General features: G+C 38.8%; 1 protein-coding gene across 1 annotated transcript; it reads left to right on the forward strand.

The window, feature by feature from the left end:
- Positions 1-941: 941 nt before the first annotated feature.
- LOC115756091 (lysine-specific demethylase 5B) lies at positions 942-24,039 on the forward strand. Its single transcript, XM_030695766.2, is given in 35 exon segments — positions 942-1,132; positions 1,229-1,396; positions 1,398-2,638; positions 5,698-5,755; positions 5,952-6,074; positions 6,531-6,588; positions 6,678-6,814; positions 8,470-8,628; positions 8,717-8,803; positions 9,273-9,452; positions 10,216-10,368; positions 10,462-10,653; positions 10,746-10,811; positions 10,960-11,055; positions 11,803-11,889; positions 11,984-12,100; positions 12,214-12,421; positions 12,537-12,601; positions 12,779-12,837; positions 12,940-13,071; positions 13,236-13,395; positions 13,493-13,825; positions 15,182-15,364; positions 15,452-15,513; positions 17,867-17,945; positions 19,616-19,768; positions 19,885-20,018; positions 20,409-20,520; positions 20,596-20,669; positions 20,960-21,104; positions 21,256-21,405; positions 22,705-22,800; positions 22,884-22,979; positions 23,053-23,252; positions 23,692-24,039. Coding segments are annotated over 34 exon segments (5,520 nt in total). The 5' UTR covers positions 942-1,132; positions 1,229-1,297; the 3' UTR covers positions 23,918-24,039.
- Positions 24,040-24,588: the final 549 nt, after the last annotated feature.

Raw genomic sequence — 24,588 nt, forward strand, 5'->3', positions numbered from 1 at the left:
TGCCCTATTCTTTCTAGTTCCCATTTTCTCTTCCACTCCATGCTCTAAATAATTGTCGGTCGACGGAGGCTTTATCTTTTCAACTTGAGTTGAGATTATCTCTTCTCCCCGATCTATTCTAAGAGTATTACATTATTTTCATGCGCTTGTTTTTTGTTTTTCCTTTGCTCGTTGCTACTTGCTATGCTCTTCTTTACTTGTTGAACGTGTTTTCCGCTTTCATCCTTGAGAACCAATCCACTGCTTCAAATCATTCAGACTTTTGGAGGGATGTGATGAATTCCTACTATATTGTTAGCAGTTATACGACTTCTCCGAATTTTAGAAGCTTTCATCTCCTGATCCAAATCGAGATCTGGAAGTTCTTTAGAGATGCTTTTGTGGTCATCTAACATTTTCTAATTTAGATATAAATGCAAAAGCTTGTTCAATATGTTGTTGATATTTTTAGAAGGCGATGGTGTCGAAAACACTGAATTTAAGTGTTTCTTGTTCATTGCGCAAATCGTAGCCGTGCAGTATGCGCTTATTATCGGTGATGATGATGCGTGATTCGATTATGAATGAAATATTTGCTTTCGACAAAAAAAAAAAATTCTCGAATAATTATCCAGCCAAGCTCGAGCTCCAGGGATAAGTAGTAATTTATCCCCATCGCAATGTATAAACGATGACCTATATTTTCTCCAACGTGCAAGGCAACCGGTACCGCAGGTCAATCTCTCGAGTTCCCTCCCGCTCACGTCCCCTTTCCTCGACTTGTGCACGCGCCGGATAATCTGATCTCTACCGTCTATTCACCCCCTCCCAGATCCTACGGCGGTGCCATCGCGCGTGCTTCGCACTCCCTTCTGGACCGTACGCATCCCCAGCCAACCTCGTAATGCCCAGCGCTGCGAGGATAAAAGGACCAAGCGAGACGGCGAGAAATTCTCAAGCGCGCGAGCGAGAAGTCCCATTTTGCAATTTCGGTGTTTGTAGAGCCCTCAACGGCAAGATTTCATAAAACTTCTCCCTCAATCCTCCACCAATCCCCCCCCGCACGAAACTCACTATCGCTCCAGCAACTGCTTCCCCCCACAAAAGCCAGAGGGACTCTCTTTTCCAGGTTGCCATCTCCTTGGGCAAAAAGGTACGCTCGAAACCCTAGAAAATCATTTCCGTTAGGTTTAATTCCGCGCTCCAATCACTTCCTGAATGGTATTGCGACGATATGTGTTGCTGTCAGGTATCGGTTTTGCCTGGTTCATGTTGTTCACTGTCGTGGCCATTGATGCGCGAGTCTTGGTGTTGTTAAATGGGAAAAGGAAGGCCTAGGGCCGTGGAGAAAGGAGTTTTGAGGCAGAGCCTGGGCGTGTCGCCGCCATTGAATGTGCTGCCTGGGCCGGTGTTTTTCCCCGACTGAGGAGGAATTTAGTGATCCATTAGAGTATATACATAGGATTAGGCCGGAGGCAGAGCCCTATGGGGTTTGTAAAATCGTGCCGCCCAAGAGTTGGAAGCCGCCGTTCGCGCTAGACTTGGATAAGTTCACGTTCCCGACGAAGACTCAGGCCATTCATCAGTTGCAGGTTCGGCCGGCTGCGTGCGACTCAGAGACGTTTGAGCTGGAGTACAGTAGGTTCTTGGAGGAGCATTGTGGGAAGAAGTCGAAGAAGAGGGCGAGGGTGGTTTTTGAAGGCGCAGATTTGGACTTGTGTAGGCTATTCAATGCTGTGAAGCGGTTTGGCGGCTATGATAAAGTCGTGAAGGATAAGAAATGGGGTGACGTCTTCCGGTTTGTGAGGTCGGTGGGAAAGGTCTCTGAGTGTGCAAAGCATGTGTTGTGTCAGTTGTATCGCGAGCATTTATATGATTATGAGGGTTATTATAATCGTTTAAATAGGAAGAAAGCCAAGATCCGTAAGAGGAGAATGCAGCCAGAGGGAAAGAGTGAAAATGGGCTGGAGTGCTCGAGTTCGAAAAGAAGGCGGAGGAGTGAAGGTGCTGGGAAGGTCTGTCAGATGAAGGATGAGGTGGAGGAGGAGGAACGATATGATCAGATTTGTGAACAGTGCAATAGTGGTTTGCATGGAGAAGTGATGCTATTATGCGATAGATGCAATAAGGGTTGGCATATTTACTGTCTTTCCCCGCCATTGAAACAAATTCCACCAGGGAACTGGTATTGCTTGGACTGCTTGAATTCTAATGAAGATAATTTTGGTTTTGTTCCGGGCAAGAAATTTTCTATGGAAGATTTCAAGCGCATTGCTGATCGGGCCAAGAAGAAGTGGTTTGGGTCTGGCTCTGTGTCAAGGGCTCAAGTGGAGAAGAAGTTCTGGGATATTGTGGAGGGATCAGTTGGTAAGGTTGAGGTGATGTATGGCAGTGATTTGGACACTTCGGTATATGGGAGTGGCTTCCCACGTGTAAATGACGAGAGACCTGATTCAGTTGAGACCAAGGTATGGGATGAATATCGTGCTAGCCCATGGAATCTTAATAACTTGCCCAAGTTGAAAGGCTCTATGCTTCATGCTGTTCACAATAGCATTGCTGGTGTTATGGTGCCCTGGCTGTATGTTGGCATGCTGTTCTCATCCTTTTGCTGGCATTTTGAAGATCACTGCTTTTACTCAATGAACTATCTCCATTGGTATGCGTCTTGTCTTGGTGAAGCAATATCTTTTAGTTTTGTTGTTTTGTTGGCTGCCTCCAACCCTTCCCATGGCGGACACATGTGCTTGTCTATTCTGTTGAGAAGAGGCAAATACATTGTCGATGTTGATTTATAGTAACGTTTGTTGGTGCCATTAAAAACAAAAATAGACTTTAAATACATGCATAATTAGCATAAACAATAATCATTATTTAGGTGCGGGATTCTTCTATAAATGCAATAATGTTTTTTCATGGTTTGTTAACATAGATGAGATTTCAGGTCACTTAATGTTCTCTGTTGATTTATAATCAGATTAAACTACTCTGCAGCTGAGCTTCAAATGGACAAGGAAAAGACTAAAAAACCTTTGACCAAACCAGGAAGTTTCATATCATATCCTGCTGCGTTTTGTGACATGATTTTTCTGGGAAAGGAATCTATGTAGTTCAATTGTCCAACTTTACATCCCATGTGATGAAAATGGGAAGAACAATTTAGTTTTGGCTTTCTCTCGAGGTTGTTGGAGAATGGATTGTGTTTTAACTACACAATTGAGGATGTGGCATTGGATCTGCAGCACTAGAATCTTTATCAGAGTTATTTTAAGTTGGACTGCTAGATAGAGGTGTTAAAGAAAGCTAAGAGTCTGGAAACTTGAACTTGGCCTAGGTGAACCTGCTTAATTTTTTTTTTCTTTTTGGAATAAGCTTGAATATTTCTGTTTTCGGGGCTTGTTGAATTTTTTCATGCCAGTTTAGTCTTTGGGTTCTGTGCTTGACGCGCTGTACTTTAGATGTAGTGGCCCTTCGCACTTCGATTCTGGTAGTATTTGGTGGGGCCCTTGTACTTATGGAATTGGTTGGCAAATACCCCTTTGTCTATTTTTTTTTTTAGGGTCTGGTCCTATTTTATTCTATTTTACAAGCCACTATGTGTGCTATGTGTGTGTGTACAGGTTGCAAAATCCTGCTCCCTCCTCATGCGTCCCCACCCCAATATTCTTTTCTATTTTACATCCCTTTGTCTATTTTAACGCCCATCAATATCAACATCAACATCATCTTTGTCTATTTTAACGCCCATATTCTGTTAAAATCATTGTTTACTAGATTGTCACTCCTTATTTCGGCCAAAAATAGCACAATATTAAATGGTATAATTGATGTCCAAACGGGAGAGTGTGAAGGGTAAAAGAGTAACTAAAAGTTATTTTAATGGTTATAGTGAAACTCTACTGGGAATTTGATAATCAAATTTAGGTAAAAGCTTCTGGGTCACCCTTATCTACACTTCATCATGTTAAAGCAGCACAACCAAATAACGTTTTCTCTCCTCCATGGGTCCTATTGTGTTTGTGTGATTGGGTTTTTGTTTTTGTTTTTGTTTTTAATTTGGGGGGGGGGGGTGGTATTTTGGGTCCATAGTGCTCAACACTCTTCTTCCACCCTCAAGGCCACAGTGGCCTGTGAATTCTTCTTTTTGGGGCCTCTGGCTACTGTTGGCCGGTGGGCCCAAAAGGTTTGCAAAAAACAAAACAAGAGTTTTCTGTCGGGCTGGCCCTTTATGGTCCGCAGACTGGGCCAGCGCAGACCAGGACGGGGGCATGCCGTGCTGGGCTCTGGAGAGGACACACACAGTCCTCTCCTTTTCACCCTTGACTGATGGCAGATTGAAAATTGTTTGGCTTAATGAATTTCTTAAGAGAGGATAGTCCTTTGAAAGTCTGTGGGACTGTTCAGCCCTCTTTTATGAGGGTTTACCCTCTGCTTCTTCTTAATTTAAGTTGGCCATGCGAGAATTGCCTGTCTTTTGAAAAAAATGAGTGATGCTATGTTGAAATTTATGTTGGGTATTGAACCTAATTTCAGAAATTGGTGGAGTTTGGTATTCTCAGTTTATTGCCCTGCACAGCAGTAAATAAATTGATCAATAAAAAACTTGTGAATATTGGAATGAGTTTGGTATTGACAATAATTTCCATGTGATTATATGACTTTTCTTTATGTTATTGGTGGATATTAATCGACCGTAGCAAAATTTGGGTTGACATACATGGATCCACTAAAACATTTATCTATCTAGGACCTGTGGGATGGCATTCTGACTGAGAAATTTTTTAGCAATTTCTAGTAGCCTTAGTTTGCATCTATGATATCAACGAAGTAAGTGAGCCTCACATGTTAATCTATGCACATTAGATTCAAACTTTGATGTGTGATTTTTAGCACAGGCTTTGAGGTTAGGGGTTGGAAGAGTCTGGACTGCCGCCCCTGTTGATTCTTTCTTCACTGTTAGTTGTACTCTACTCAACTGAATTGGTACAATCATAGCATACTTAGAGAAATCTGTCTGTTGAGAAAGAAGGTTCCCCTGGAAATATATGACGCTGGTAGAAGTAGCAGCTGTCAAATGGAGAGCGCCCTTTTAAATTTAGAAGTCTTGCTTATATAGTTCCGGAGTTAAGCTTTTTCTGCAGAATTTGTTAATATAGGTTGTCTCTGCCAATAGTCCTTTACATGGAGAGCAATCATAATACTATCCACTTAGATTAACCTGCCAAAGATAGATATTTGATTTGTAATTGATGTCTTCCCATATTTTGTATCCAAATTGATTAGCTTTGTACTGTTCAACATAAAAATGGCCGAGGAGCTTCAGGCTGTTTTTCTTGGTTAGTCTGAAGTGTTTCGAAACAGCATATCTCTCCAAGCAATTTGTTTACCAAGGTTTTCATTTTCCGAAGCTTTTGAAGATTTGGAGGCTGTTCAAATTCCATGTTCTGACTTAGACTTACTTTGCATGTTCTTTCCAATTTAATGTCTTGGATATGCACATTTTTTGTCCCATATTACTTGAATCTTTGAGAACATTCTATTTGTTTACTGTCATGTTATTATTTACTAGGATTGGGTTCAAACATGTTTTCGGGTGTTTGTGGAATTTTACTTGTCCAACGGTACTTAGCTTGGAAGGTTGTTCCAATATTAGTCAGATAATTAATTTGTGTTGATTGTTGCCAAATGTATGTTAACGCTTCTCCTTGTGTCTTTAAGGGGAGAACCAAAATGTTGGTACAGCGTTCCTGGTAGTGAATCCAGTGCTTTTGAGAAGGTACCCTGCTTATCAACAAACTTCAGATGATAACTTTTTATCTATTTTTCCATCAGCCCTTGTAGATGCTTTTCGGTCTTTACCAGCCTTGATCATTCTGTTTCATAATCTAGTTCTACTACTAACTGGCGATGCATATGCCTCTATCCCCCTTCATTTCTTGTATAATTTTAAGGGAACTCTTCTTCTCCAACAGGTGATGAGAGAGACTCTTCCTGACCTCTTTGATGCTCAACCTGACCTTCTCTTTCAGCTTGTTACAATGCTGAATCCCTCCGTACTGCAAGAAAATAGTGTTCCAGTTTACAGTATTCTCCAGGTACGATATTCTGAGACAAAAGCTCTTTGTGCTTCTGTCCTTGAGTACTAAACAGGCACATTCTTATTCCAATTGAAGAGCACACAAAGCAAATCTGGTATAAAGAGAATTGGCTAGTGATTTCTTGTATCCTACTTTTGAGGAGAGATTTCAAGTTGAATAGTTTGTTACCATGTGACACTGGATGAGTGCTCAAACTTTTGATGGTGACTTCATAGGTTTAGTGTACCATGTCCTATATATTGTGGGCTGGAAGGCTGAAGCATCTTGAAAGTGGCACCAGAGCATTTCCAAGGATAATTTTTCAAGCTCATGTGCTTTTATATGTGGCTTAAATACGATAATTTTTTGTAAAGATTCTGCTTTACTTCTTTTTTGGTCTCTCATGTCTGCTGAACTCATGCTGTGATCAGAAAGAAAATGCATATTGAACTTGTGCTTTCTTTCTTGGTTCAGGAGCCTGGCAATTTTGTAATCACCTTCCCTAGATCATTCCATGGTGGTTTCAATTTTGGTATGTTACATTTGCGACGACTAGATGAATGTTGAACAAGTGCAGCGTGTATGCATGTGCAGGATAATTTTATTCGTTTATCCTTTCAGGTCTAAATTGTGCCGAGGCTGTAAATTTTGCCCCTGCTGACTGGATTCCGCATGGTGGATACAGTTCTGAGCTGTATCGACTCTATCGGAAACCTGCTGTCTTATCTCACGAGGAGCTTCTTTATGTTGTTGCTAAGGTATTCAAATTTGCATGCTTTCTCAAGAGCTGTCACATGAATAATTTTAAAATCTCCCTTGAGGATACTCTTTAGGATTCCCCAGCCTCCATCCTTCAGTTTCCAGAGAGAAGCCCAAAAATTGGACTTTCCTTAAGCGGGTTACCGTATCTCCTTCGAGAGCCCAAGTTGTCCCATACACTTCGTACTATGTTTCTGTCCTAAAGTGCCTGTTGCTTATAGTTTATGGCAGATCTAATGAACGAGAATATCTCATGCTGACATAACATTTTATGTTATTCTTTTTGGTGTGTATGGAGGTCAGTGATATAAAGTGGGCGACTGCTTTACAAAAGATCTGAGATAAATGGAGACAGTTAGTAGTATACTCAAGTGGAAATTCTTTGTGCTTGCTGTTAACAAATTATGAATGTAACTCTCTTAGTTTATCTGTGGTTATAACTGCCACCATACATTTGTGGGAGGCACGGTGATGCCCAACGCCTCATACTTTACGCTTCTGTGGACGAACCAGTTTTGCGGAGGGGATTGCATTCGCTTTTGAATAAGAATCTTGTCTGGATATTGGGTAATGATGAGAGCATTTCCACCTTTTGAATTGTTCCTGTGCAAAGATGAAGGAAGTGTCAAATAGTTGAATGGCCGCTCTTCTCTTTGACTGTCCGGCGTTCAACTATAGGAGCACATGATCGATGCCTGAAAGGAGTTCCATCTTTGCTTCTCCTTCCTCGTACAGCAGCTCTGTTTCCACATTCTCACAGTTTACAGATTTCATGAGGATTGTGAACATGACTCCATAAAATTAAAGCATTGGACTTGAGGGGCCTATTTGTTGGCCCATCCTCAATGGACATCATCCTAGTTAGAAAACAAGAGGAGATTTGTCTTTCTGCAGAGTTGCTAGTTAGTGAGGATGTTGAGCTCCAGCAGCCTGTGCTTGGCCACCATCTCCCTCCCTCTCCCCTCTCTCTCTATATATGTATATAACTGTTGTTGCCACCAAGTCTCTTGCTCACAGCAAGCCCAGCCTTAGTAGAAGTAGGTATCGGCACTGAGTGGACGGTCTATCCACCCTTAAGTGGTATTACCAGCCATTCTAGAGGAGCAGTTGATTCAGCAATTTCTAGTCTTTAGGAGTGATATGTAGCTTGAGCAAAGATTGGATTAGTCTACGTTGCAGTATGTCTAGGCTTTAGCAAAGTACTTACCCATTTGATGTTTCATTGTAAATGTCAAGACCCAAGTGTGCTTCTGGAGTATCTTCGATGGAATTATTGGGCGAAGTCTGTAGTTCTCATTTATATATTTATGGTGGTTGCTTGTAGGCCATTTTCTTAATGGGTTATGGATTATAACTACAAGCATCAAAATTGTGGGTTATTCTATTGAGAAGTCATGGCTCAATGCTCTTGCCTGTTGTGCGTTTAACTTTCTTTACCTCAGAATATTTTCTATGTTTTTTGGTATTTTGTGAAGGACTCATGATCATCATCAATAGATTGTCTGTGTTTTCCTCTTTCATTGATTTGATTGGAAGGATTAATAATTGCTGTTTCCTTATGATGATTGTTGTTTTTTCAAAGTTAAGTTTTGCTTGCTAGGAGGTCCTTCCATATTATAGAAAGTCCCTGATTGTCTTTCTGTGCAATTTGTAGAGTAATTATGATAGAAAAGCATCACCTTTTCTTGGGAAAGAATTACTTAGAATTCATACAAAGGAGAAAGGTTGGAGGGAGCGACTCTGGAAAAATGGCATTGTAAAATCATCTCCAATGCCACCACGGAAACGTCCTGAATGCGTGGGGACTGAGGAGGTACTTGGCCTTTCATGTTTAACTCTTGCTTTTTTGATGACTTTGTCAACATGATGCTAGTTGATGAATTTGTTTTGGTTTTTTGTAGGATCCTACGTGCATTATATGTCAGCAATATCTTTATCTTTCTGCAGTTGTTTGTGGTTGTAGGCCATCTGCTTCTGTTTGTCTTGAGGTATGTAGAAACTGTAGTCTGATTTATTATCCTGTCAGTTTAGTTGATTGGTAGTGAAAATACAAGCCTAGTATATGTGCAGTACTGGAATTTCATAAACATTTGCCCCTAAAGGGGGATCTTGAACTTATGGAACTTAGAGTTGGGCACAATGAGTGAAAGCATTCATGAAGATGAGGCCCTTGTTGAAGGGCTCTATCATGATGACATACATCCTGAAAGTCATAGTGGTAAAAAGCGTGTGATAGGATTTAATTTGTAAATAAAAGTTTGTTTACATAAATGGTTCTGGTTCTGATTTTTTATTTGTCATATTATTGCTGGTGACATATACTTCTTCTTTGGTTGGGTTCATATTCAAAGAAATGAATCACCCAATAATATGAAGTGTTTCTTCTTCATAATCATTTTTGGGGCTAAAGCCAGAATTGGTGATTCTTGACCTCATCGTCAGACCCCTTTTGTGCAGCACTGGCAACACATCTGTGAATGCAAACCCAGCAAACATCGCCTCCTTTACCGCCATACATTAGCAGAGTTGAGTGACTTGCTGCTCACTGTCGATAAGTACAATGGTGAGGAGACTCACATGAGTAAGGTGCTTCAGCAAAGATCTTTCTCCACTGAAACAAGTGCTTTAGCGAAAAAGGTATTGTCAGAGACAAGAATTGCTATGTCAATTTAGAATGAGACTGGATGAGGTATCAAATAAAGCATGTAGAATACAAATTGCAGCAAGTAAACCAACTTCAGCCTTGGGGTTTGTGCCAACTGTTCTAAACGCTTAAGTTGTTAGATGAAGGCGTGGTATAAAATTTAATATTCTAACACTCCCCTCATGTTTATTTTGATCTTTTGCCTAGTACTAAGCGTGGAAATATTTCACTGGGGAGGCAAATAGGGGCTTGGAAATGTTTGAACTTAGAACCTTCTCGCTCGATACCATGTGAGATTTATTGGGACCATTGCCAACCGTTCTAAAAGCTTAAACTGTTAGATGAAGGCGTGGTATAAAATCTAATATTCTAACAGGGTTCATTGGTGGATCATCTAATTTATATACAGACTAGGTACTTTATGATCTTTGTTTAATGGAAGAGTCAAGCTGAAGTTGGTTTTATTGCTTTGGTCTTAGATGCCGATGTTTTTACTAGTCGACAGGGAAGTTGTGTCCATTCTAGAAAAGTTCTACTCTATGGTCATTGCGTGATTGTTTGGTTCTGGAATAAATGTCAATGAAGAACAAAGTGAAATTCAGTGGTGTTTAGTGAGGTTTAGAATCTGTGCTAAGCTCCTATTGTTCTTTAATATTGTCCTGGAGTTGATTGTCCTTGACAAGATTGTAATTTTAGCTTGCCATTTTTGTTCCTCATTAAGAGACGAATGTTCTTCTGGATTATGTGTTCTTGTAGGTAAAAGGTGGCCATGCTACTTTGGCTCATCTTGCGGAGCAATGGCTGTTGCGTTCAACCAATGCTCTTAGACATCCTTTCTCTAAGGATATTTATCGAAAACTGTTGAAAGAAGCCGAACAATTTCTTTGGGCTGGTTCTGACATGGATACTGTTAGTTCAAAGCCTTTTAGCTACATGAAATTCTTCTCAGATTATATGCATATGATTCGATGATATATGAATGTGTACTTCGATCAAATGCAGGTACGCACCATGGCAAAGAAGTTAGTTGAAGGGCAAAGGTGGGCAGAAGGTGTAATAAGTTGTCTCGCAAAAATTGAAAATCATTCTTCGGGCTCTAGTAATGCTTCGGAGAGGGCAGATTTAGAGTATGTCACTGAATTGTTGAGTTTTGATACCATCCCCTGTAACGAGCCTGGACATCTTAAATTGAAGGTTCTGAAGATGCTTGTGAAGTTGTAGCATTTGATGTACCTGCACTCTGTCTAGTTGAGTGGCTTACGGTAATTTGCTTAAAATCTGTACAGGAGTATGCTGAAGAGGCAAAGAAGTTGGCTGGAGAGATTGAATCTACTCTTTCGTCGTCTTCAACAGTATATATAACATGAACTTATATGACCTTTTGATTGTGATAAGAATTAAATGAAATTTTCTTTCAGTAGTCAATAGTGACGTGGAGTTCATATATCCACTTCTCTTTGTGTATTTTATGTTGTCATTATTTATAAACTTTTGTTTCAGATATTGGAGTTAGAAAACCTTTATGATAGAAGCTGTCACTTAGGAATCCTTGTCAAAGGAAATGAGAAACTGGCGCAGAAAATTTCTTTGACGAAGGTAATTCTCTATCAATTGGTTTTGTGGGTCAAGATACATTAAGCCATACCCCTACAGCTACCTAAATTTTCTCTTTTACTTGGTAACAGAAATGTCATTGGTTGGTCTCTACTTGTCTAGAAGACCCATTTGCTTCTTGTTCTACAGTTCAGTTTTACACTTGTCGATTTGTCTAGATTAAAAAGCCATTCCGTGCTAATCTGGTTTTTTCATGGTTCTTTGATTAACAACTATGAAATTTTCCTTACCACCCAAATGCTTGAAGTTGAATTGGGTTTTGTCAATGTTTATGAGTGAGCACTCTGCAGTTTGATGCCCATTACCGAGCGAAATTGCTCTACATGGTACACTTGATTTATCACGTCCATTGGATGATCACATGGACTTCTATCGTTTTACTAGTGACGGCGATTAACTGAGGACGTTTTGTTTGCGGTCTGGTGTATATCTGGCTTTTCTGGATGACACTTTTAATTTGGCATACATTGATTGAGAATGTTGTTTCCTATAGTTTTCAATTTTATTTGTGACTATGCTTACAATGTTTTCATGGGATTATCCTTTTATATCTCCAGTTATCTGTTAAAGAAAACTACCACAATCATGCTAATACAGATTAAAATGAGATTTTCTATTTAGGGTATGCTGTGTTCTGTATCTGGCACGCCTTCTTTGCTGCAGAAAGTAATCACACGTTGGTTGGAGTTGCTAATTCCTGACTCACCTGTTTAAAAATGTAATCTTTAGGAGTGGATTAATTGTGTTCGAATCTGCCTCTCGGAGAAATGCCCTGCTGCAGTTGAGATCGACTCCCTATATAAGCTGAAATCAGAGGTAATCTCACTCTTCTTAGTTCACAAATCGCAACTACTTTTCTGGTTTGAACTATAGACCCTTGACTCACGATTTAACCATGTTCTTTGGATAGATTGTGGAACTTGAACTGTTGCTCCCAGAGACCGAAATGCTACTGGAGCTAATAGGAAAAACAGAAGCATACCGAGATCGATGTGCTGAAATCCTGAAAGGTTCCATATGTTTAGAGGTTAGCTCAGCAGTTCTCTGATATTTGATTGTCTTCTGTTTCTCTGTGCTGAATGGAATTGGACTTTCTATTTTTCTGGATGTCTTAATTTCGGAAATTTCTGACTCCAACAGGGTATTGAGATGATTCTTCAAGAAATGGGCAGTTTCTCTGTCAATTTCCCAGAGTTCGCGCTTCTGAGGCAATATCATATGCAAGCTAGTTCTTGGATATCCCGCTTCAATAGCGTCCGGGTGAACATTCATGCGAGAATTGATCAAGACAATGTTGTAGAGGAGTTGACAAACATATTAAAAGATGCAGCGTCTCTGAAAATTCAAGGTCTGAATCTCTTTCCAGTTTTGCTTGTTTGGTTGGAGAGGGAAGTACGGTTACCACTGTTGTCATTACAATATGCTTAATGCATCATGTTCCTTAATGTTTGTTTCCCTTTCAGTTAGAGAATTGCCTCTTGTTGAGCTTGAGTTGAAAAAGGCTTGCTGCAGGGCAAAGGCTCTACAGGTAATGTAATGAACTCTGCTGCTTTGCCAAATGTTGTGCTGGTCTGTGTTCTTCTGTTCTATCCTCCAGTATGTTTACTATAGGTGATAGTATTTCATCCTGAATGGGGCTTTTTTAGGTTTGTGCTTTATCAATTGTTTTGAATGTTGAATGCCTTCAATCCTGAATATATTTCAGGCCCGTTCAGATAAAATGACCTTGAACTTCCTTCAGCAACTCATGATTGAAGCTGTCGGGTAAGTATATTCTCGGTTGTGGTTCTCAAATTGTAATGTCAAAACTAGTTGATATGCACTACTTCTACGACTTTAAAGTCCAGTTGGACTCTATGTTGCCAGACTACAGATTGAAGGCGAGAACTTGTTTGTGTGTATTTCTGGGATTGTTGATGCTGCTACACTTTGGGAAGAAAGTGCAGTGCAGATTCTAGCTCGTGAGGCTCAGCTGCCTGAATATGAGGAAGTTCTAAGGTTTCTCTCTCTCTCTCTCTCTCTCTCTGTTATACACGCTTGTCACATGGACCCATTTGTGAGACTGGGTGGTGTGAATGGACGCAGTTGAATATTAATATAAATGCATATAAGGTGCTACCAATAACTTTGTTGAAAGTCATTTTTGACTTTTTATATCCCAGGAGTTCGGAGGACGTTCATGCGATTTTACCTTCTCAACCTCATATCATCTCAACAATCACAATGGCTAAGTCTTGGTTGAAGAATGTGGAACCATTTTTGGGGTCTGCTCACAAGACTAGAGGTTCCTCAAGTTTGTTACTTGAAGTCAATAAATTAAAGGTTCTTACTGACACTTAACTCCCTATTCTCACGTGCCATACATGTTTTTTGTGTGCATTGATTCTGTAGAACTGAGAACATGACCTACATCTTGCAGGAGTTAGTTTCAGAATCCAAGCTTCTTAAGATATCCCTTGAAGAAAAAAGAACACTGGAAACAATGTTGGAGAATTGCTTCCAATGGGAGCAGGAAGCTTGCTCCTTGCTGCAAAGTGTAGAATGCCTAGATGATTTTAGAAATATTGATGATGGAATGCATAGTCTAACCTCAAAAATTGAAGGCCTACTACTTTCACTAGATGCCACGATCAAAGATGGGCTTTCTCTTGGTCTTGACTTCAGTGAAACTCAAAAACTTCAAAATGCACACTTGGCATTGCGTTGGTGCATTGAGGCCCTCCACTTTAGCTCCATATGCCCATCTGTTGAGGTGATTAGTCTCTTTTTTTTGGTTAAATCCATTCACTAAATGAGACCAAGTGATTTTACCATTTTCAGTTATGGCAACCTTGTTATATCCTAATATTTTTTTGGTCACAGGTTTTCATGATTAATAGCAACTTATATTTCATGAAGTTAGGAATAGTATGCTGCACTTCATCGGATTCACTCTCCTGTTTTTGGTTCTCATGAGTGAAATAGTTTTTATATCATGTTGCTTTTATTCTATGAAGTTGGGAATTTATAGCTGTCTTAAATTGGATTTGTTAGTTTGATTCGGTAATCATTTCAGTCCTTGTGGTAGTTTAATGAAGTGAAGATGCTAAGATGCATAAAATCTCTAAACCTGACCTACAGCCAGTATCCAGTTTGACTGCAAGAGCTGTGTCTAGGTCTCAGAATTTCCTTGGAGATCCAGACAACGTATAGAAGGATTTATTTACAGTCTCCATGTCCGTTTTGCAGAGAAAACAACCACTAGCTAGCACCCAATTCTATTTTGTTGGTCTACCAGTACTCAAAAATCCACCAATGCTCGTTGCTTAAGAATTTTGGCAGATTTTCCAAGGAAGTGAGAGCACCCAGACTTTTGGCTTTTGATGTGGGCCCCTATTGGCAAAATTTGCAGATAAAGCTCCATCTCTTCTTTGTAGGGATGCAGTCTTATTGCTGTTCTTGAATAATAATTGAAACTTTTAGAGCAAGGCATGGAAGTCATTGAAGTCTTGCAACTCCAACTCTGCTGCATATCTGTAGAAACCTTCTGAATCCTGATAACCTTCCTTCACAAGAGACATCTTTGTTTTGTGCCAAATGAAACATACCGGGTAAAATTGTCATAAGGGATTAAGTGACCCATTGCTTGTCTTTCAGTAGGCCCAATCCCAGGTTCATTCTCACAATCAGATATAACATGTTCTAGCGTGTGCTATCCATCTTGAGGGCTAGTTTGGATACCTAATTTTCCTCAAAGAGTTGTCCAAACATTCTGGCAGATGCTAAATTTTGCTGCTATTGTTGATCTCTGGACTTTATCCCTTTCTAAAGTGGACTACCATTCTCTTAGTGAGGAGGCCTTTCTTGAGAAGTTCCAGAGATCTCACACCCAGCCTGTCTCTATTTCTGGTTGCACAACTCTTCCGTCATTTAATGATGTCAGTGTCACTCCCTCATTAAATGAAGAAGCTCTGAGATCTTCTTGCTGGAGCTTGACATACCAAAAGAGACATGATGCAGAGATTGGAGTGTGCTTTTGCTTGTTATGATCTTCACTTGCTTGCTAGTTGATTTTATTCTTAATATTTTGTATGGTGATGCTGAATGACTTGCCATGAAAATTATGTAGGAAATTGAGAGATTGATGGAGTTTGAGGAACAAATTCATGTTACACGTCCAGCTGGTGCTTTCTCGGGCATGCTAATTGATGCGGTCAAGTGGATGAAGAAAGCATCAACGATGATTCATGCTCCATCCAACTATGAAAAGTACAGTTTGAGTGATGCTGAAGAAACTCTTGCTGAATGTCAGGTATATTGTGGTTAGCAGTGCGCTTGCTTCTGATTTAAATTTCTCAAACATAAGTGTGAATACTTTATATCTACAATCTGTTTGCAGATGATCCCTCTTTCATTTCCGGCATTGGCTGGTCAACTTGCGCAAACAATTCAAAAGTATAGGTGAGTTTTCTTGTTCCATGATACACGAACAAAGGAACAGAAGGACTTGCATATACACAACCCATGGTGCACATTAACATAAGCATGACTTCATATACAGATGCAATAGCACGTATAGACATCAGTGACTTCACAGATGAAAGCAATAGTAGTATCGACATTAGCTATTGCACAGATACAAGCAATAGCACAGTGTGCATTAACTTCAGTAATTCTGGTTGTACCAGGTGGCAGTTTATCACTAGCAGGCCTAGGGATTCAAAATTATGCTAAAGATATGAAACTGGAAATTTTAATGATGATTAAGCTAGTGAAGGTTGCACCGTAATTTCGGTCTTAATCAAAATGGGTCAGAACTTTCAAGTTTATCAAACACCGTGCTTGGCCTTAATGCAAAGTGGATCTAGAAAATTGAACTAAGCAGGACATTGTGTCTGCATTAGCCTATTTGATTTTAGCCAAAGCTAATACTAAGATTGATTTAAACAAGTAAACGGTAGAAAGAGCATTATCCTTTTCTTTTTTCAATCTGTCACCAACATTTAGATTACAAGCTAACTATAATTCCTTTTAGCGAAAGAGATTTGTCGGTCAGACTCTTGAGGGCCACACGGTTGCAAGGAGGTACCTTTAGAATGGTATTAGAGTGTTATTGAAAGAATTTATGGAATGTACATGGTGCCAAATGGGACTAGTTCTGTACTTAACAGTAAAAGTTTGCGTATGAGAGTCAATGCCATAGGAGACAAGCTTCAAAGGCCTTCCGTATTCTTTTCCATTTTTTTTTTCTCATGGCTTGACCAGCTATCTAAGTGTAGCTTCAGTTTTATGACTTATGTAATGTGTCATCACAGGGGTAAAGATCCTGGATTATAGTATATATCTGGACACAAAAATTCATAATATTCTGAGAAATGAATTTAACTGATATAATCCTTAGTGCATAAAATCCAGCTTTCCTTTCTGACGCACAAAGACTTTGGGGGTAATGTGTTTCCACAACCAAAATGTCTCCTTCCACAACTATTTCAAACTACATAATTTGATTGGACCAATTTACCGTAACAACGATTCACAATCGAAGGCCAAATTCTTCAAAAGTGGGAAGACAAGGATAATTGCCGTCAAATAGAGTAAATAACGGAAGAAGTTTGAACTTACCTTTTTCTTTTTTCTTTTTGTGACAAAAGAGATAGATTTTCTTTCATTTTCCATTATCACTGAAAAAGTATTTCTTCAAAGTATAGTTTTGTTTTTTTTTGGTGTCGAAAAGTATAGTTTATTTAAATGAGTAATAATTGCACCTGATAAAGACATTCACTTAGTCTTATAGACAGTAAAACTATTTGTACAAAAATTCTAGATAAATTCATCCTATTTCATTTAAGTTGAAGTTTATAGTTTATTCTCATTTTCACAATTTAAATTAGATTGAATATTATAACATTCTTTCATTACTTACGATAGCAACATAGACATAAATAAATGTTCTAACTTTGAGATCACAAAAACAAAATTAGTTCTTGTTAAATATGTGTAGCTTTTCCTTTTCTTTTGAAGTCTATTATCTTATAAGAAATTGTAACGTTTTTAAAAGCATAATATATTTGCACTTTATTGAATCTTTTTCTGCTTTGAAATTTCACTTATTTCAAATATAGCTTATATAATACAGAAGATTCATTTAATTGAGAATAATAATGAGAATAGTTCTATTAAGCCATCCACTTAATTTGAAACTCATCTTCTTTAAGAAAATTGATAAGCAACAAGTTCATGAGTTTTAACTTATTAATTTACCATTCAGAATTTTCCTTTTAGCTCAATTTTTTAATACAAATTAAACAATGAACAAAGTATATGACCTTCGTAACCTTTAAAGAGGATTGAACAAATGAAATGAACAAAGAAGACAAAGTTCTAATACGTTAATAACAAATGGAAAGAGTTGAAGGAAAAGGAAAAATAGGGTTAAATTTTAGGAATTAATAGAAAGATAATTGGTCTTTGATTATGTACACTCTTTGGATGCTATTTTTGTCTTCTATTTTTTAAGAATCTTAATGAGGTTTTGAGGATAACTTTGTCCATTCAAATGGTTTTACTTGAAATTGTTGTGGAAGAAGATTTTTTAGTTCTGAAAATATCATTTCCCTTATTCTATATACAAGTTTACGGTTTTTGGGTTTGACTACTTAAGTATGCAATCATGCCTTATTATGAGTTAATGGAATATTTTTGTCTGGTAACAGCCATATGCTGACAATTCATTTGCATCTGTATACTTATGTTCATTGTGATGATATGCTTATATGTTCATTCTTAAGGAAAATCTTTGGAATTCGAAATGTAGGTTGTGGCAGGAAAAAGTACATCAATTTCTAAGTTTGGAAATTGGTCAACGTTCATGGTCTCAACTATTGCAGCTTAAGGTATGTCTACTTCTGTGCCCAGGGATCCATCCATGCCGTGAGATAATGTTTCCATTATGTTCCAGGAGCAATTAATCATTGATGGTTAGTTGGATTCATGTGAGTACAACCTGGAAATTAAAAGATATATAGGAAAATCAAGAAAGACTCAGTGGATAACGAGCTGCCACCAGGATGCCAAAAATACATGGGTGGAATGCTAGCTATCTTTTACAACACCTATAAAATTTCCAAATTATGATGTTATGCCAAAAGAAAAAAAATGCGCACATCATGTAAGTAATTCGTTCTATGAAGTTATGAAAACTTCTGTCCATACTTTAAAAAGAGCTTAAAGTAAGCTTCTAGTGTAGCCAACTGTTGATTCGGTTCAATCAGAAGAAGAAGACCAAGGGAGATCTTTACAAGTAGAAGTTAACAACCCTTGGGGGGGGGGGGAGGAAGGACTTTTGAGTTGGTTTGGGCTATTTATGTTAGAATTCTGTTGGTTTCGGCCACAATGCGGAACCGGTTTGAAGTGCTCTGTGACCAACATTGCTATTTGTGGAACCAGTTTGAACTTTGAGTTGGTTTGGGCTATTTTTGGTTTCGGCCAAAAATATATATTCAAATTCTGGTGGTGTGGGTATGACCTCTTCGCAAGAACTTTCAACATGACTAATTGTATTTGTCATATAATTTCAACAGCAGGGGCAAATGCAGGGGGTATTTTAATTTTTCCTTGAACCGAGAATATGATGGCATATGGGATGTAATTTGTATCACCTACCATAAGATTGCATACTGTAGGCTTTGTACCTTGCTTCTTTTGGTTGCCACAGTTATTTTATTCTTCTAGGGAAATGTTTATTGGAAGTCCTAAACCTTATTTACGGAATGCAACAAGTTCTAAGCCATTCAATTGATGCAATCAAATTATGAAGGTGCAATCAAATCCTTGAGAAATTCTATTTGGCAATATGCCTGCACAACCATGAAAATTACATATCTGGTGGTCTTGGAGGTTACCATAAGATTGCATACTGTTGGCTTTGAATCTTGCTTCTTTTGGTTGCCACAGTTACTTTTATTCTTCTAGGGAAATGTTTATTGGAAGTCCTAAACCTTATTTACGGAATGCAACAAGTTCTAAGCCATTCAATTGATGCAATCAAATTATGAAGGTGCAATCAAATCCTTGGGAAATTCTATTTAGCAATATGCCTTCACAACCATGAAAATTACATATCTGGTGGTCTTGGAGGTTATCATGTAGGAGAAATTGGAGAATACAAGAACTTGATTGCCTTTTCAAAAAAGGTTGAGGACGATATTGCACCGATAGAAAGGTTAAGAACTCAATTTCATGATGTACAAAGGGTTTTGGACTCTGTTTACAATTTAGACTCACCTCGTTATGTGATGTTCTTCCTCCTACAGTGGCTTCGAATGCTGGAAAATTTGTGACTTGTCATATAGACACCAGATATGACCTAGCAAGATTTTGAAAGATGCCACAAAAAAGAAAACATAAAAAGCAGTAAAGGATCTGTCTCATGTCTTAACCCAATGGAAATGTATGGGTATGCTATTGGTTGACCCAATAAAAGGAGCAAAGTACACAGTTTGAGAGAGTAATTGCACACTTCCATACATCTTGTTGTTGAACTGGTTATTAATGTAATTATCAGGAGGAGATGGCAACTGCAGCTGCTTTCAGCTGTCCTGAAAGGGATATCATCTCATTAGAGGTTGAAAAAGTTAACAATTGGAGGGAAAAATTTAAGGAGGCTATTGGGATATCAATTGGAGGTTCAAGTTCTCTTGTTGAGGCCATAATGAAGGTTCTAGTTTTTCTCCATTTTTGTCACAAATTAACTTCCTTCTCGTGTGAGATCTTTGTACTCTACATAATGGATGGTAAATAATCGCGACCTCCTTTGTTTTCAAACGTTTCCAGAACAAAAGTACTCTAGAAAGGTCTTTGTATTTATATGACCCATCAAGAGGCTGCAGAATGGAAAATCTATGCATGTGCTGCTCTGGTGATTTGGAGGGTCATGAATTCCTGACTTGTTCGACATGCAAGGACTGGTAAGGTATTTGCATTCATGAACAAGCATACCTGTGATAGCATAGAAACAAGTTTACAGTGTTTCCTCGGTCCTTTTTTTAAGATCAGTCGTCATGGTTGATAATTTGTTTCCTGTTCCTGTTTTACTTATCTAATTTTCATCCACAATATTCTTTAATTGGGCCATTACAGCTTATAGGTACACAGATAAACTGTGTAGATGATACATGAACTAAAGGATACCAATCTATGGTCGATTAATTTTAGCGTTTTATTGGTTCAATCATTGATTGAGCCTCCTTTGCTTCCTGGGCATTAAGATCTTTGATAGTGGTCTGACGGCCACATAGAAGCTATCCTTATCTCTATTTTCCGATATCATTTTACAAAGTTTTGATTTCTGTGGGCAGCTATCATCTGCATTGCCTGGGACCGCAAGTTTTGGATAGAAGTATGGCATCCAAATGCAATTTCTGCCAATTAGAGAGGGGTTTAGATTTTAAAAATAGACAGAGTCATTTGGTAAGGTTTCAATGGCTTATGTTCATTTATTGAAGCTTGTTCAACCTCTCAAGTCTTTTTTTTTCCTTCTTACAGAGGTGTCGAGGAGAACGTCCCCAGTTAGATATACTGAGAAAAATTTTTGCAGACGCTGAAGATCTTTGTGTTTGGTAATAATCTGCTTAATTTTTCACACAGACTTCCTCGTTTAATTGAATAGTTTATTCCAATTGAACCTTTTATACTTCTACCTTTATCAATGCTTGGCTGAAAGACGAGTTGTTAGTTGTATGCTCAAGCACTGGTTGACTCATGGAATAGTTCATGCATGAATGGATACTTTGTGGTGTTGCATGTGCCCTTTGGAGATACTTATGTATCTGAATCACAATTTTTCTCTTGAATTATGTTGCATGGGATCAAATACTGTTATGGGTTGACAATTTAATGGACTCATCAGGATTGAAGAAAGAGATCCATTACAAAAACTTCTAGAGTGTGCTCTTGCATGCAAAGTTTGTTTGACGGAAATTATAGATTCTGTGTCGGTTCCTTTGGGTGAAGATCTCAGCATCGTCGCTGGAAAACTGGCCACTGCTGTGAAGGTACCTGTTATATTATCTTCTACTACCGAAATTTCATATTATCTCGAGAAGTAGTAATACCGAAATTCCCTGGTGTATGGTGACGCTGTATATTAAGCTTGCTGTTCATGAGATGATATTGTTTATCAGAACATATTTATTGTTTTGACAGGCCATAGAAGTGGCTGGTTTACATGATCGTGAAGGTAATTGCAGACTGGAGCTTGCATTGGCAAGACATTCATGGAGAGTTAGAGCCAGAAACTTGTTTCAGGGTTTGGAGAAACCAACAGTCCAGCAGATACAGAATTTACTGAAAGAGGTACAGTGTTGATATTTTTCCTTGCTTTCCTGAGGAGTTTACTTACTAAAGTGACTCTTATATTTCAGGCGATGCTAATGATAATTGTGATATAAGTGGATAGCATAATGTTTTTGAAGGGTGACTTGGTAATTTAATATTCTGTTGAAGCATGAGTTTATTTGATGGAAAGGGACTATGACTGAATTCAGGCTTTCATCCTCGAAATGGGAATAAGTGTACTGGAAGTCCTAAAACTTGTCATGAAAGTGCAATTGAGTCCTAAAACTTGCAAAAAGTGCAATCTAAGTTTTAAAACTTGTTAATTGGTGTAATCAAGTCTTTCCGTTAACTCTGTCCAATTTGGTTAATGGAATATGCTGACACGGCTTTTTTTTATTATTTTTCTATCCTACGTGGCATTGATGTGGCTAAAACATGAAACATAAGGTTAAAATGACATCTTTTTGGAAAAGATCTGAATTTTGTCAAACAAGTTTTATTTATATTATATTAAAAATAAGCAAAATTTACAAGAATACATAAAGAAAAAAAAGGAGGAGGAGGAATATGCATGTGAGGGCTGCACGCTTGCATCCCTCGCCGCCACTGCCCCACCATTGGTGGGGTTGCCAGCATTACCCCACCATTGCCGGCCTTGCCCAACGATGGTGGGGGGGGCAGTCTGAATCTTCCCCCCTTTTTTTTTTTCCCCCTTTTTGTAATTTTTTAAATTTTACTTAAGTTTTTAATATAACTTAAATTTTATGTTAAAAAATGAGACTTGGACCAAAACAACGTTGTTTTTGCCACGTTAGTGCCATGTAGCGAAAACATAATAAAAAAAGCCATGTCAGCATATTTCGTAAACCAAATTGGATGGAGTTAATATGAGGACTCTATTGCACAAATTTGACAAGTTTTAGGATTTGATTGCACTTTTTGCAAGTTTTAGAACTCAATTCCACTTTCGTGATAAGTTTTAGGATTTTGAATGCACTTATTCCCCTCAAAACGATAACTAGGCAAAGATTGAAAATACCTTAATGCGGTGTAATCTGACAACTTTATGGGAGGACAAGTATATATGAATTACCATACAGCCTTTTGGCATTGACACCATGTACATAGATGCTTTTGTTATATAATAATCTCTTGGAAAGTTTTTTTCTTTGATGAACCAGAAAGTTAGCTTCTAAAATAGAAGTATTTCTCCCTTCCCTTTTCTTGAGGGTATGTTTTGAATGTGACCTTATTTCTTTGACGAGAAGTCTTAGCACCGATATATTTTTCTTAAAAGAAAATTAAATCGCGTGGCAGGGACTTGCTGAAAACATACCATTTGAGGACTACTACCGGCAAAAACTTTTAGAAATGAAGGACATTGGCTTACAGTGGGCTAAGACTGCGAAGAAGGTCCAGATCCTGGCAAAGGAAATAATATTTTCATATCAATGAGCTTGCTACGGCCATTCAATTTTAAATTGTTGTTTTGGTAGGTTGCCGCTGATTCTGGGGCTCTTGGCTTGGATAAGGTTTTTGAAGTCATCATACAGGGAGAAAACTTGCCTGTCTTTTTTGAGAAGGAACTAAAGGTAAATGCTCTCAACATACGTCTTCTCATCTGCTTCAATTTTTATCTGATTTATCTTTTGCATGGTGATGCAGCTCTTAAGATCTCGCAGTATGCTTTACTGTATATGTCGAAAGCCCTACGGTCAAAGGCCAATGATTGCGTGTGATCGATGTCATGAGCGGTACCACCTTGACTGTGTTAAGTTGTGTTCTCCACCAGACTTCTACATCTGCCCTGCTTGTCAGCCTCAGACAGAGAAGTTCTCGGAAACAGTGCCATTGCATCATGAAATGTGAGTGACCTTGATCGTTCCATAATTCCTTCCTCTTGTGTTCACTTCTGGTTTCTAGATGCAAAAGTCAAAATTTCATGGTAACCAACCATGTCTGTTGCCGTAGTTTGAAAGACGTATGAACGTCAGGAGTAATATGTTTGAAATCCATGGTGACTGTTTTCTTGAAGTTGGGCCCTGATCTATTAATCGTCTGGAATGATAATCCGAGGAACGATTAGGTTTTCCTCATGTCATGATTCTGCTTGCCTTTTTCCATGTACAGAGAGTCCTTGAGCATTTTCTGTCCTTTTTATACTTTGTTCAATGACCTGGTCATAGTTTCTTGTTTATAGGCATTGCTGCAAGGAAGCCTAAGTCTATGGCGTAGTCGTACTTTTCAATCTTTAGAGCTTTCATTCATATTCTTTTATTTCACAATGATGGTCTTTTGCAACAGATCGACAAGCGCCAGAGTAGTGGAGCCTAAAACGCCCTCCCCCAGGCACGTTTTGTCCATGTCCAGTGTGGCGAAGAAACCTTCATCCCTTGAAACCCCGAAAGAATCTTTGCGTCCCTATGGGATTGAACAGTTGTGGTGGCATAGTCGGAAGCCTTTCCGAAGGACAGCTAGAAAACGCGTTAAACTGGACGGACTCTGCTCTTATTTTAACCTGCAGCAGTAACGTGATGTTAGATAGTCATCATCATTTGATTCATTGGTTTATTCTTGTGACTGTCTCTGCATCTTTTATCCTTGGGCTCGAGAGAAACAATAATAGGGGAAAGCAAAGCAATTCGTGTTTTACGCTGTTGTTCTCGTACACCTCTCTCTCTCTCTCTCTCTCTCTCTAAAACATCATGTGTGCCAGATGTGGGGAAATTATCAAAAAAGTCTTAAACCTATTGCAATTGTGTCAATATAGTCCTAAATTATTTTTTTTTGGCCAATTCAGTTCTAAGTTTTTTGCAATTGTGTCATTTCAATCTATTCGGCGAATTTTGATTGGCTGGCGTTGACGTGGACGTTCGCGGCCCAGCAATCTAGTATTTTAATATTTTTATGATTTTTTATAATTTTTTATGTTTTTTCTTTTTCTTTCTTCTTTTCCCTCCCCGTGCAACGATGAGGTCGACCTCGCCCCGGCCGGCCCACATCCGGACTTGTGAAGTCAAGCCTCGTCGGACCGTGGTGGGGCTCAACCTCGCCATTGTTGCCTCGCCCGCCGATGGCGAGGTTGACCCTTGCCGTGGCAAAGGTGAGTCGATCGGTCTCCCCTTTGGCCGGTCGCCGAATTATGGCAATCGACTGGGGGTGGGTTTTGTTTGGGGTGGGGGGGGGGAGGAGGAGGGTGGG

The sequence above is a fragment of the Rhodamnia argentea genome, chromosome 9 (genome assembly GCF_020921035.1).
Source record: "Rhodamnia argentea isolate NSW1041297 chromosome 9, ASM2092103v1, whole genome shotgun sequence".
Lineage (NCBI taxonomy): Eukaryota > Viridiplantae > Streptophyta > Magnoliopsida > Myrtales > Myrtaceae > Rhodamnia > Rhodamnia argentea.